Raw genomic sequence first — 14976 nt, 5'->3', positions numbered from 1 at the left:
AACTGAAACATCTTTTACCCAATTCAAGAGTCTAATAAACTCATAGAATGGCAACTCATGCCATTGCAATGCATGTGCATAGTTTTATTTATTTTATGTTATAGCTTGAAATATAATAGTGCTGCTTCTTGTGAATGTTTGCTAAGCTTTTTATAATTTGTGAATGCTGTGCTTTAGTTTTTATGTTTGCTTTTAGTGCTTATGCATGTGTATAATATAGTATTTAATAGTGCAGCCTAAATGTGCATGAAATGTATGTTCTATGTCTTTTATGTTTTAATATTTGTATTGTGTATGATTGTTATGTAAATGTATGCGTTTGTCGGTTATAAAAGCTCAGAGAGCTTATGTTTATTTGTTATATGACATGCCGACTATAAATAAAGCTTTGAATTGAATTGAATAGTAAAAGAATTGGAACGCATTTAAGGGTACTTTATAGTTTAAAGTAATAAATATAAAAATACAAAAAGTATTCTGGCCATACTAGGACTAGATTACCTCATCTCGATTTAAAAAAAAAACATCACTGACTTTATTAAGACGAACGGAATGTTCATTAAATGGAGTGCCTCCTCAAGTCTTATTGCACATTTTGATTTGACTATCAATTTAAAATCATATGTATACTTTACTTACATTGTCGTAATCTTGCAGTGAAAACTCTTGACTTTTCATTCCTTTTCTTGACATTTTCATATTCGATGCAATTTTCTTCAGATTTGCATCGAACGAAACATCAACATATACGTAGGGATGAAAAAGAAATATAACTCTTTTAAAATTACGACATCTTATAACAGATCGCTTAATGTTTAACAATACCTGAGAGATGCCATTGGCAATTCATGAACCATCTTGATTTTAAAAAAAAGTTCGATTTTAAGTTGTACTGTTATACCCTGTCCCAGGTTAGGGGAGGGTTGGAATCGCGCTAACATGTTTAACCCCGCCACATTATGTATGTATGTGTTTGTCCCAAGCCAGGAGTCTGTAATTGTTTGTTAATGTATTTCATTTTTGTTTTTCGTTCATTTTTTATACAAATAAGGCCATTAGTTTTCTCGTTTGAATTCTTTTGCATTGTCATATCGGGGCCTTTTATAGCTGACTATGCGGTATGTCCGGTATGGGCTTTGCTCATTGTTGAAGGCCGTACGGTTACCTATAATTATTAATTTCTGTGTCATTTTGGTCTCTTGTGGAGAGCTGTCTCATTGGCAATCAAACCACATCTTCTTTTTTATAAGTTATATATACAAAATACTATTTGCTTACCTTGTCAGTAGATTCCATTGACACCAATTGATACGCATGCCACTGGCGAGGTAAACAGCAATCGGACGTCCCACAGCAACAAAAGGATATTGTAGTAATCAGCGTATACGTATATTGAGGAACTGAATGCTACACTTATGGTTGGTCAGAATTCAAAATAAAATGTTATATTTTCCACTATAGAATTTTGTAATTTGAAAGATCTTATTGATATAAGTTGAAGTACTTTCAACATATTGTTATAATATAGGGCTGTAGGAAATAGGAAATACAACCAAAGCAGTATTAACTACTTGAATTAACACAGTTCCACAAACATAGATAGGGCCGTGTTTTTATAGGTTTCGAGTGACTCAAAGTCTAGTATTTTCTTTCCCAAAACCTACCAGATAGCCAAAACACACAACGAATATAAACGACAAATAATTACTGTTTGACGCCATTGGTAACTTCTATGTTATTTGGTTTCTGGTGGAGAGTTGTCTAATTGGCAATCATACCACATTTTCTTATTTTTATTGATATGTCGTAATCATGGAAAAAAATACCGCCAATATTTCATTAAAATCCTTGACGGTATTAACATTCTTATTAATTCTTCGCTTTTGGCTCAGTTAACCAATCGATAAAGATAGTTCCTCTTACTGCTGTTTAAAAATTGCAGTTGCATGATGTTTTTGTTTACTTCATTTCATTTGGTTTCTATTTTAATTATTATTATAAAACTACCGCAAATGTTTCATAAAATACTAAGACCGTATGACAAGGTATGGTTTTTAATCATTGCACTGCATCGCACAAAATTATGGAGGTCTTGATTAGGTGTAAAGAAAATAGAATAATTGATAAAAGACTCGCAGAATAAATGCGACTAATACATGAAGAAAAGAGAATAAAAGGCTAAAAAATAGAAAAAATAAGGGGTGTTGAAATATGAATAAAAAAGTTTTCTATTTTGAAATGCTTCTTTTTTTCATGTTTGTGCCTCTTATTGCCGTCTATACGGTATGTTTTTTTCTCTCGTTGTTGAAGGTCGTACGGTTATCTATGCACAATATATATATGTTTTGGAGGTAAAGAGATTGAAAGTGCAAAATTATATAGATATCTTGGAATCACATTTACATCTAGTGGTTTATTTAAGCAGTGTAAAGATGAATTATACAACAAATCTTTAAAAGCTTGTTTTAAGCTACAGAGATGCTTGTCATCATCTAACCCTAGTATTGCCACTTTTTTACATCTTTATGATCATACAATTAAACCCATACTATTATATGGCAGTGAAATATGGGGAATGTTTAGAACAGATTCAGCTGCTTGTAAAAAAGAAAATGAGTATATATTAGAAAAAGTCTTTGGTCAGGATTCTTCTGAAAAATCTCACACCAAATTTATGAAATACATTCTTGGTGTAAACAGAAAGTCAAGTAATATAGCTGTAATGTCAGAGCTTGGTAGATTTCCTATGTATTTTACTATAATTTTATCAATGTTAAAATATTGTCAAAGACTGGAACATTTGACAGAAGGACTATTATATGATGCGTTTATATGTTGTAAACAGTTACATAGCTCTAATGTAAATACATGGTATTCTAGTATAGATTATATTCAGAGAGAAATTGAATTACCAAATTTTTACCAATCAATTGGTTCTTTATGTCAGTATGTTAAAAATAAACTATGTAAAAGTTATGTCACTTTTTGGAATTAACTGAAGTATCAAACAATTAACTCTGAAAAAGGGAAGCTTGGTACTTATTTTTCCATAAAAAATTGTTTTAAAAAAGAAAAATATTTAGAATTGCAGGACTTCAAAAAAAGGCAGTCAATTTGTAAATTAAGAATAAGTGCACACTCTTTAAAAATTGAGACAGACAGATATTCAAAAAAGCATATAGAAAGATCTGAGCGTCTTTGTACGCTCACTTGGTAAAGTTGAAGATGAGCTTCATTTTTTTATTAGAATGCCCTCTTTCTGATATTCAAAGGGACGATTTTATTCAAGACATTTCTAACAATTGTTATAATTTTATAAACTTAAATAAATCTTCTAAATTTGTATGGCTCTTGACCCAAGAAAATGTTACTCTTATGGAAAAACTTGGTTGTTATATTTGTGACTGTTTTGAATTAAGGAGATCAGGCATGAACACTGACATTTAGTCAAGTAAATAATTTGAAAATAAATACATATGCATGTATAATGTAATTTTATTATTCTTTTATTCACAATATATATATGTGGTTTTTAGCTTGATTCTGACCAATGCTTATATTCGAATTATATATGTATATGCCTCTATTATTGCTGTTGTTACTAATTATGTAAATCAATTGTATCTGATTTTATGCCCTTTATGGGCCCTGTAATTTGGGAAATAAAAATATTCTATTCTATTCTATTCTATATACATGTATATCATAATTAGCCATATTGTGTACAAGGAAAATTAAGTGATGGAAAAACAACGATGCATGTGAGGTATTTATACGTCAATGAGACAGCAACTCAACTACAAAAATAAAAGGAAGATAACTTGAGGGAGACGGGGTTTCTTCGACAAAAGACAGACCTGTGTCATAACTACAAAAATAAAAGGAAGATAACTTGAGGGAGACGGGGTTTCTTCGACAAAAGACAGACCTGTGTCATAACTACAAAAATAAAAGGAAGATAACTTGAGGGAGACGGGGTTTCTTCAACAAAAGACAGACCTGTGTCATAACTACAAAAATAAAAGGAAGATAACTTGAGGGAGACGGGGTTTCTTCAACAAAAGACAGACCTGTGTCATAACAACAAGTCTAATAAGTACTAACAACTTTATATAAAATTTCCAGACAGCAGTGTACACAGATATAATTACATATTCGCTTCACGGGATCAAAATATACAGAGAACACTCGTGCGCATGCATGGACCATTTACTCAGAGCATACGCAGTGGAAAAAGTTAATGGAAGAAATCAGAAAAGTCCAAGAGACGACGAACATCATCCGAATGTCAACGACGTTGCGGTCGCAACATTGTGACGTTTTCCTGAGGTACCTTGGCGACGTTCAGTAGAGTTGTCGCTTTAGTAGTAAAGAGAACGCTTATATTGGAACCTCAATTTTTTTTTAAATCAACTATTCGTAAAGATGGAGAGTATTTCAATTTCAAGACTTGACTTAATCTTGAAGCAGTTTATTAGGTATGTATTTAGTTACCATTAATTTGTGGATATTAACTTTATAAGTTTGTATTTTAATAAACTATTCTTCAAAGACTATCGGCGATACAAATGAACGTAGTTTGCCATGGTTTTCGAAGTAAAATATATCAGAGGTTTCAGACAAGATAATATTTTTTCTCAAAAATAAAAATAAAAAATCATTAATAGTTATACACCGGTAAGTCTTCCGTATAACTTTGTTTTATTTTATACCAATTATTGATTATAATATTTTTTTCGTTTAGAATTGACCAGTATAAATGGTACTCTAGGCTTTTAAAGGAATATGCAATGGAAGCATTTACAGTAAATGGAATACCAGCACCAATATATGTAGCGAAGAGAATGGCATATTCCCAGGAAAATGACAATTTCGGTAATATTGTTTGTTATTGTAATATTACAAATATATTGTTTCGAATCTAATAAGTTAACAATTTTCACCTTTGAGCATATATCTTTGAAATAATTCAAATATAATGAATTCGAAATGTGACCCCCAAAAAAGTATAAGTGATGATAAAATTGAGAATAGAAATGGGGAATGAGTTAAAGAGACAAAAAAACGACCATAGAACAGACAACAGCAGAAGGTCGCCAATAGGTCTTCAATTCTCGCACCCTTTAACCTTTATGAACCTTTATGACTAAAAACCGTTTGTAGTAGTAATGAAATGGACCGTCATATGTTTGGAATCTCTTGAATTATATATTGATTTGTATGCTCATATTTGATTTGGAGATGATTTCTAATCTTTGATAGTGTAAACAAACTATCCACACCGATGTGTGTCCACACTTGTTCAGTTAATTGTATAAAAATAAAGAAAGAAATAAGAAGCAGAACATTGCTATAATTGAATATGTAGACAGCTCTGCAGTCTATATAAAATTATTTCATTACTTTGGTATGGACTGTGGATTATTGATAACTTTTTTATGTATTTTATATATTATTTTTTTACAGGTATGGTTGAAATGAAGGACTTGTTGGTGCCACTGTGTAACACCGCCTATCTTCTTCAATGTCAGACACAAGACAATGCTGTCATGAAAGAAAAGAAACCAGACTTTGACGTTACGTGAGTACATGTATAAGATGAATATACAATCACAAATGGTATATATCGTTAACGTATGTGATTGTATATTATTTAATGTTACATATAAGCTAGCTTAAATGTTGTAAGAACTTTGTTTCAACAACTCATTCAATAGAAATACAAAGTCTTGAGATACAGATCGCAAAATATAATTGAAATCACTAAACTATTTAAAACAGCATTTCATTCTTCTTTCAGATTTGATTCTAGTATTTGTCAAGATGTTATAAAAATGGAGAAAGAAGTGAGTCGTAAAATAAGGAGTCATATCATATGTCTGGAGGGACTCAGGGATTTACAGAAAGTAAGTTATAAGAACTTTACATGTTAATAAAATAAAGAAAAGGAAAGGAAAACACAAGACTGGACATCGTACGATAATTATACATACGATCATTTATATAAAACATTAAATGAATTACATTTATAGTGTTTAATTAAGTTGCCACCATTTAACTTACTCCCCTTTAAAAATTGGACTAAACACGGTATTGAGGAATCTTCATCGGAAATTTTTAATGTATCATAAAGAGAAATATTGTGGAAAAAAGTCCTCACGATGACGTCATCAAATCGAGCTTGGAATTAATTTGGGATTTCAATGATATGCATGTAGTTAATATGGTGATAAAACCCTTTATTTCTTAAACTTATGTACATTATTTAATTTTTATTCTTTCAAGGATTGTTGGTACTGGGAAAAACGCCTGAAACACAGGAACAATAGATTGGACACTTTCTTGGAGAAAAACATAGATGAAGGACAAGCTGTTTCCAGAAACCTTAAAACCAAATATGATAATCTAGCATTAAAACAGAGTGAGGCAGCAACACGTTACAGAGCTATACTGGTTTGCTTCCAAGAAAAAATGGAGGATGAGAAGAAACTCAGGACAGTTATTTTGCAGGTAAAATGTGTTAAATTTAATGTAAACTATGTCCATCAGTTTTCTTTTCACAGATTTATTTTATTTTTCTTTATTTTTAATGACGTTGATGGAAATCCTGTTAATTTAGTCAGGTTGTCAAAATGAACACCAGGCAACGGATTTTGTGTTCCCATTTAAAATTTGTTAGTCCTGCATTTGTAAAAATATTTACCAACTACTTGTAAAAGATGAGAAAATAAAATTTTATAGTCACTAGCAACTAATCCAACCTCAAAGGCGAAAGCAAAATCGTTAGAAAACTGAAAACATTGACTTGTTTTGACTGTAGGATAAATTCGTCCCTGTTTTTCCAATGTCGGTACCAGTATTATCGAAGAGGGGCGGGAGGGAGATAGAGGCCATAGAATACAAATGTCAATAATGAATGGAGCTGCAGCAAACAACATACATTTTTGGCCAGAGGAAGGAGCCTTACCAACTGTTTGTTGTAATTCCTTTTCAGTTCTTTCGATACTATCAGGTTTCTTAGGTTATATTTATCAATTTTTTGTTTGAAAAACACATATTTTCAAACTTATTATTTTCTTATAGAAAGTGGCTGCCATCCGAGAAAAGTTGTCATCTTTCATGAAAGAAAGCTTAATCCATGCCTACAGTGACATGATACAGGCTGTATACATGGCAAAGGAACAAGACGGGTATGAACTTTCATTGTTTTTGTAATAATTTCCTTTAAAAAAGTATGTGACAGTGGTTAAACACATCTTATATTGATATATAATTAGTATGCTTAATCATGTTGTTTAATAGTTTTTTAATGTATAACCCAATGGACAAATATCTCAACTCGATGATTTCTATGAACCGTTAAAAATATCAGGTCACTCTACAATGTTGATTGACATAAATTTAAAGAGTACAATAGAATCAGTAAGACCTCCAGTTTCATGCGTGGAAATGTAGATAGTTTGATCTTATGCGATGATTTATTTCAGATTTAACTTGGTTGATCAACAGCTAACAGCAGTAAACATTGATGGCATCGTTGAGAAGATCTATGAAATAACATCAGCCACCTACAACACACCAGTACCTGAGGTTTGTACACTTTAAGTACGACCCCGAATTACTTATCTTAACATAATCATTCACACAGATTCAAAGTAAATTAAAAAACGTTCGTATTTTTTTAAGGCGGATCCAGGGGGGCCGGGGGCCTGATCCTCTCTTTTGTGGGAATAATTGGTTGATTATATAGGGAATCACTGAAGCATGAATGGACCCCTCCTTCCACGCCCTTTTTACATAAACTTCTCGATCCACCACTGTTATGATATTTATAGGAGATTAGGTGTACGAGAATTCAAATGAAATTTCTTGCGTTTAAATTTGAGATTTTTTTGGTATTGTAAACAGGGCCCATTGTAAAGAATGACTATTTGGATCGTGTTGTACAGTAACACATCAAATTCTTACAAAACTTTAACTGTAAACTAAAATAACTTCTTAACTTATGTAATTTTCTCAAAAAAATATATCATCATGTAGTTTTCAGATTTTAATAAAAGATAATATGCAAGATTTGTTTTGTAGGATTTTATCCAAGCCACTGGACCGGACGAAAAGTTGGCCGAGATATACTATAAGGAGTGTAATTATAAAGTACTGGGAATGGAGAAGGGAACATATTTTAGAAAATTAAAGACTGAGAAAAGATCTTTGTTTGAAAAAAAGGAGAGTTGTAAAGGTAAATCTTCTTTCTTGTATATTTACAATATTTATGGTTTTGCTTTTATTCATATCTTATTTATTTGTTAAATTGTAAGTAACTCTTTCGAACTGTCGTTTCTGAATAACTGCATATGAACATCTATATAGTAGTATATGTTTGTTGTTTTCCACAGCTTGATTGATATTCAAGCTGTTCAAAGAGATTAAACATTTTTACTACAATTTAGATTCAATTATTTAATATTTCATTTTAATAATTATTTTAGAAGGCTGTTTCTTCCCCATAAATGGTGGAATTCGATCAAATCCAGTTACACGTGATGAAAAATGCAGAGGAGTTATCAACATCAAAGCAGGTTTGTTAAGTGTTTACTATCAGGATGGGATGCTCCAACCGACTGATTTTGAATATATCCCGAACAAAAACGAATTGTTAAATCAATTTTCAAAATAAACATTTTTTTTAAAACTGAGAATGAATTGTTCTGATCACACAAATTCCCTATTATACTAGTATCTTGATTCTTCATACAAAAGAATACACGATTAAAAACCAAAATCTTTTTTTAGTCAAAATGCAGAACCAAGAGTTTGGAAACGTATGTTTTCTTTCTTTTAGATAAATTGCCAAATTATAAATCATGTTAGATTAAAAAGATTTTGTAAATAAATGAGGAGATGTGGCATGATTGCAAATATTACAACTCTTATTACTTTATGCTTGTCAGTAAATGAATAAATTTTAGTTTATAGTATGTATCTTATGTTTTATTTTATTACAACAGGTTACCAAGTAAAATTAAAGTTGTCTTTAATGGAAGGAAATGTTGGCTTTGGGTGGGTCAGACAAAATGCGTTCTTTAGAAGGAAGACATGGGGGTTTTATTTCCTTACACCAGAAGATGCAACAACAACATCAACAAAAGGTGTGCCATCAGCTTTTCCAACAATTGAGGTAACCGATTGTTCGGACGATTATAGAGGACAGGGAGATAATTCATGTGTTGTAGCTCATGAAAACAAGCACGAAAACACAGAAAAGAAAGAACAAGAAGATGCAGTTATAGTGCCAATCATCCAGAAAATTATTGCTGAATGCATGCACGAGATTACAGTTGAAGAAAAAATATTGGAAGTTTGAATTTGAAAAGAAAAAAACCCAATTATAAGCCAAACGAATGTTTGAATTGTACATATAACTTTTTAATTTTAATTAATCAAATAAAATTTTGAAAAAAGAACGATCGTGTTACTGTTTATGGAATCTTAGAGATGTGATACGATTGTCAGTGAGACAGCAGTTGGACCAAAGAATCAACCAAAGACCAAAGGACAATGATGTAAACAACAACAGATCAATGTATGCTTTCAACAATTAAACTTGTATACTAGTAAAATAAGCAATACAAGACCGTACCATCTTCAACAGCGAGCAAAATAATTTCGCATATATGCCATAAAAGGGCAAAAATAAGAATCTCCTGCACATGATCTGCATTTCCGAACGAATTATTAGAAAAATATATGATTATAAAAAGACATATTGAGCGCACAATGCTGTTTGGACATGCATTCTCCCTTTTTCTTGTTCCTTTAGTGTCAAGATTGTTTAATTAATATTTTTCGAATGAACTTATTTCATGTGTTATCTTATCAATAAAATCTTACAACAACTGTAGCTGGGAGTAGAAGGACAGTATTATCAACTATCATGAAAAAAGAAGATGTGGTATGATTTCCAATGACACAACTCTCCGCAAGAGACCAAAATAACTCGGAAATTAACAATCAATTTTAGGTAACGGTACGGCCTTCAACAATGAACAAAGTCCATACTGAGTAGTCAGCTACGAAAGGCCCCGAAATGGCAATGTAAAACAATTCAATCGAGAAAACTAACGGCCTTATATATATAAAAAAAATTAACGAAAAACAAATATGTAACACATGTACAACAAACAACGACTACTGAATTACAGGCTCCGGCCTTACTTGGGAGAGGCGACACCTACATACATAATGTGGCGGGGTCAAGTTAAACATGTTAGCGGGACACCCCCCCCCCCCCCTAAACATGGGACAGTGGTATAACACTACAACATAACTCTTTACTTAATTTAGTATTAACCATAATGTTATGTTAACTTTGATTTTCAATATTTGGTAGTGCATCTTTCATAGTGCTCAGTGATCGAACAGCAACATTTAAATTTATATTTCATATACATACATATATATATATACGTGTGGTGACCTATAACTGTAAATGTCTATGTCATTTGGTCTCTTGAGAAGATAATCCTCCCATTGGCAATCATACCACATCTTTTTTATGAAGAGTGAATATATTTTCATTGTCAGTCGCAAAAGCGCTGAACAGCAACCTTTCAATTTATATTTCATATAGATAAATAGGAAGATGTGGTATGAGTGCCAATGAGACAACTCTTCATCCAAGTAACTTTTTATAAAAGTAAACTGAACAGCAAGCTATAAAGGGCCCGAACAATTACTACTGTAAAACCATTCAAACGAAAAAACCAACAGTCTAATCTATTTATATAGGCGAATTTGTTATAGAAAAACTGGTTTTAGTTTTAGGTTTTGGTTTAAAACTGGTTTTGATTGGTTTTGGTTTAGGTTTCAAAACTGGTTTTGGTTGAGATATTTTTCAACAAATGTAAAGTTTATCTAAAAAACATGATGCCAAACTACTGGGGCGTGATGCCTCTCCAGAATGTCTTTTGGTGAAGAATAAAAAAAAATGAATTTGGACTTCTTCTGAAGATATTCTACAGAAGATCAATAAAATAAAATGTTCGATGACATGAAACTGAGAGAAGTGCATGTGAAAATGACTGATCAAAAACTGAGGACATCTTAGTTTATCCATTTTTTTTTTCAAGTATTAACCGAAGTGATTTTTTTTTGTATAAAGCAAAAATATCAGAAAGTTCTCAAAATCATTTTTCTCTGATGGTCCTAGAAGAAAATCTTCTAGTTCTAACTAGTATTTCTTATGCAAAAATTCGATGTTCAAAACCTTTGCACTACGACTTTTCAAAGTCTTTCATTGTATATGAATGTATATGTAAGGATACAACGTACAGCAGACGCTTCAGTCTGGGGAAACAATATGTATTTCAGTACCACTTGCAGCTAGCTAGCTTTGAACAAACTTCTAATAATTGCAAATATTTTTATTTGTATGCTTTGAGTCTATTGTCTTAATGTTAGTTTGCCGGTTTCTTTTCTTTTTGTACTGCCACACTACTGTTTCAGCTTTAGGGAGAATTGAGTGCTTTGTACATTTTTAAACCCGCCACATTCTGTATGTGTGTGCCTGTCCCAAGTCAGGAGCATGTAAGTCAGTGGTTGTCGTTTGTTACTATGTTCGTTCACTTTATTTTGTACATTTATTAGGCTTTGAGTTTTCTCCTTTAAATGGTTTTACATTTGTGATTTCTGATTCTTTTATAGCCGACTATGTGGAATGAGCTTTGCTTATTGTTGAGGACTGTATGGTGACCTATGCTGTGTCATTTGGTCTCTTTTATAAGTTATATGGTTCGCTACTGACCCCATACGGATCCATAGAGGGTTAGTAAAATCCATAGGGGGTGAGGCCGGAGGCCGAGTCCCCTATGAATTTTATTCACCCTCTATGGATCCGTAGGGGGTCAGTAGTTAACCGTATAACGAATTTATCGGACGCTTGACTCTTTCTGCGGCGTTTTGTTGAAAAATAAACAATGAAACACAACAACATTAATAGATGACGTCGCCATTAACGCGTCACGAACCCCATATGAAACTTACTAACCCCATACGGTCTCATAGGGGGTCACCACGTGACGGCGTTTAACCAATCACAACGTGATAATTCATCAGTGGTCCGATAAAAAGACTTATCTCATTGGCAATCATACCACATCTTCGTTATGATATCACCCCCTGCCATATTCTTTATGAACTTGTTTAGTGGTTGTCGTTGGTTCATGTCTCAACTCATATTTGATATTTTGTAAATTGTTTTGTTTTGTATTGTTAGGCCGATAGTTTTTTCATTTGAATGTTTCTTTTTCATGGCCTTTTATAGACGACTTTACAGTATCTGGTTTTCGTCATTGTTGAAGGCCTTAAGGTTGCCTATAATTGCTTACATCCTCTTCATATTTGGTTAGTTGCCTCATTAGCAATAACATCACATCTCTTCATTCTTTCATTTTATACCTGACTTTTAATCTCGTGTTTTCCTGAACATGCATGAAATATTTGTCACAGGGCGTTAAAAATTAGCATCAATTTAAACTTGTTGAATACTCCTTGACACTGCAGAGAGAAAGGTGTATTTTTGCTTAGAAATCGTGGTACCGCTTTTGTTCTCATAGGCTATTTCAATTTATTTCAGTAATGAATTCTAGTATTGCTTACACTTTTTTTTATCTGATTGTTATCTCATAAACATGAATCGTCATCTCAGTATTTTCCAATTCAAGTTACAACAAATAAAAATTAACAATTTAAAGCTGTTTTTAATTGCCAATTTTTTACAAGAAGGTAACTGGCAGACTGAGAAAAATAGCAATAACAGATCACAACAGAAACAAATGAATGACCAAACAAATACATGTAGTGTTCAGATATGTGAAGAACACCAAACTCAAAAAGGTTATGCTAGTAAATTATGATTGAAAATCCACTAAAAAGATCAATTTGACCATAGAATCTGCATAAAAATTTTCGCGACCACTACACTGCATGATCATTGCCGCCATTGTAAACCCTAAACCGAAACCACAAACCACCCTTGGACATGGTTTGAATAGTTTCTGGAACCAGTATGGGTTTGAGAATAACAAACGGCAAACCAGTTTCTAGGTTCGAAACTAGTTTCAAACTGGTTCTCATTAACAAATGGAAAGTTTAACAAACTAAAACTGGTTTTGCACTAACAAATACGCCTTATATATAAAAAAAAGAAAAAAAAAGAGAAACACTTTATATGAAGCACCGTGACAAAAACAGACGACAACCACTGAACGTCAGATTCCTGACTTCACAGTATAACATCACAACATAGAAAGACATACTATAACATATCAATTGGAATGACTTAAAATCTGTGATACAATGTAAATACATAGTTTTAATGAAAATAAGGGATGATTAAAGTATAAAACCGCTGTGACATGTGAACACATAATTTTAAAGCAGTGTAAAGGAGGTATGTATTAAGAAATGTTGTATTTTCTGGAGGTTTATTTTTAGAAGTTACTTTTAAAAAAAATGCTGATGGAGTTAATATAATTTTAGCCTTGATTAAGTATGTCATTTTTTATTATAAGACCTTTATGATGTATTCAAATGGGTTATTATGGTTGCAAACTTCTTTGGAAATTTGAATTGAGATCATGACCATATCTTCAGGAAGAATTTTTATGTTTATTTTTTAATATAAAGAAGGCTATCAAAGTAAATACAAATTTTGCATGTTCGCAAAAAAAGTTTTTGTCATGTTTTGACTGAGTCAAAAAGTGAGACTTATGTATGCTGTTTTCAGCAAAGGCGGCGTAGGTGTCGTTAACAATGTATAAGTTTGTAATTAGGTTTAGTATATAGTCAACCATAAGTGGAAGGTTAATTATATTTGGTATGCAGTTGCATTAGCAATGGCACATCTTATTCCCATCGAGATTATTTGGCCCTGCCCCATGTCTGAGTTATGGTCTATCGACTTTGAATCTTTTGCCTATTGCACATGTATTAGTTTGTGATTAGGTCAGTTAATAGGGAAACACTAGTGTTAGGTCAATTATATTTGGTAATGCAATTTAAGAAGCATTGGCATATCTTATTTCCAAGGAGATGATTTGGTTTCCGCCCCCATAGTCATGGTCTATAAATTTAAAAATTTTGATAAGCTAACATTTTTTAATTTGTGATTAGGTCAGTTCAAGGGGAACTATTAGTGGTAGGCCAATGTTAGTTAGTATTCAGTTGTATAAGTATTAGCACATCTCTTTTTCATGAAGAATGTTTGGCCCCTCCCCCTCAGTCATGGTCTATTGACTTTGAAAATTTTGCTTAGATTTCATGTACATGTATTAGTTTGTTATCAGTTTAAGATGAACTGCTTATGTTAAGTCAATGATATTTGGTATGAAAATGTATTGGCATTTGTATGCATCATTTCCATGCAGATTATATTGGACCCCCCCCCCCCCTTTCATGGTTCATTGACTTTGAAAGTCAGTTTTACTTAGTTTACAAGTTAATGTTTGTGTTTAGGTTTGTTTAAAGGGAACGACTTATAATAAGTTAATGGTATTTGGTATGCAGTTGTATTTGCTTTGTCACATCTCTGATTGCTTTGGTCAAATGGTCATCCTAATGCTGAAGTTGTAACTAGCAATTTAGTAAAATAAATTTGTTATTTTTTACGGTTGCAAAGGAGTAGTGAACAAAAGAATAACAGTGTTTGTGGAAAAAAAATCTAGTTTGGTTAAACAGGGTCAGTTTTAAAAGCACATAAACTGTTCTATATATATCATATCCACAAATCTAATAGACATCTTGTGAAACAATAATACTGAGCAAGAAAAAAAAAAGAATCAGAACATTCAACAAAAGCAAAAGGGGTTTCCACGGAAAGGTGGAAGACCAAATTATTGAAAATTTAACCAAAACTGGCATTACAACACAAATTATGCATATTTAAGGGGTCATTCCTTAATCACTTTTATTGTGATG

At 32.2% G+C, this 14976-nt stretch overlaps 1 protein-coding gene across 1 annotated transcript; it reads left to right on the top strand.

The window, feature by feature from the left end:
• Nucleotides 1-4341: 4341 nt before the first annotated feature.
• LOC134714018 (uncharacterized) lies at nucleotides 4342-9369 on the top strand. Its single transcript, XM_063575270.1, has 9 exons — nucleotides 4342-4478; nucleotides 4745-4875; nucleotides 5467-5581; nucleotides 5801-5906; nucleotides 6286-6510; nucleotides 7084-7190; nucleotides 7488-7590; nucleotides 8086-8239; nucleotides 8490-9369. Exons 1-9 carry the CDS (start codon nucleotides 4426-4428, stop codon nucleotides 8675-8677), a joined length of 1182 nt encoding a protein of 393 aa, XP_063431340.1. The 5' UTR covers nucleotides 4342-4425; the 3' UTR covers nucleotides 8678-9369.
• Nucleotides 9370-14976: the final 5607 nt, after the last annotated feature.

Source organism: Mytilus trossulus, chromosome 4 (assembly GCF_036588685.1).
Source record: "Mytilus trossulus isolate FHL-02 chromosome 4, PNRI_Mtr1.1.1.hap1, whole genome shotgun sequence".
NCBI lineage: Eukaryota > Metazoa > Mollusca > Bivalvia > Mytilida > Mytilidae > Mytilus > Mytilus trossulus.
This window is presented reverse-complemented; position numbering and strand designations above follow the sequence as displayed.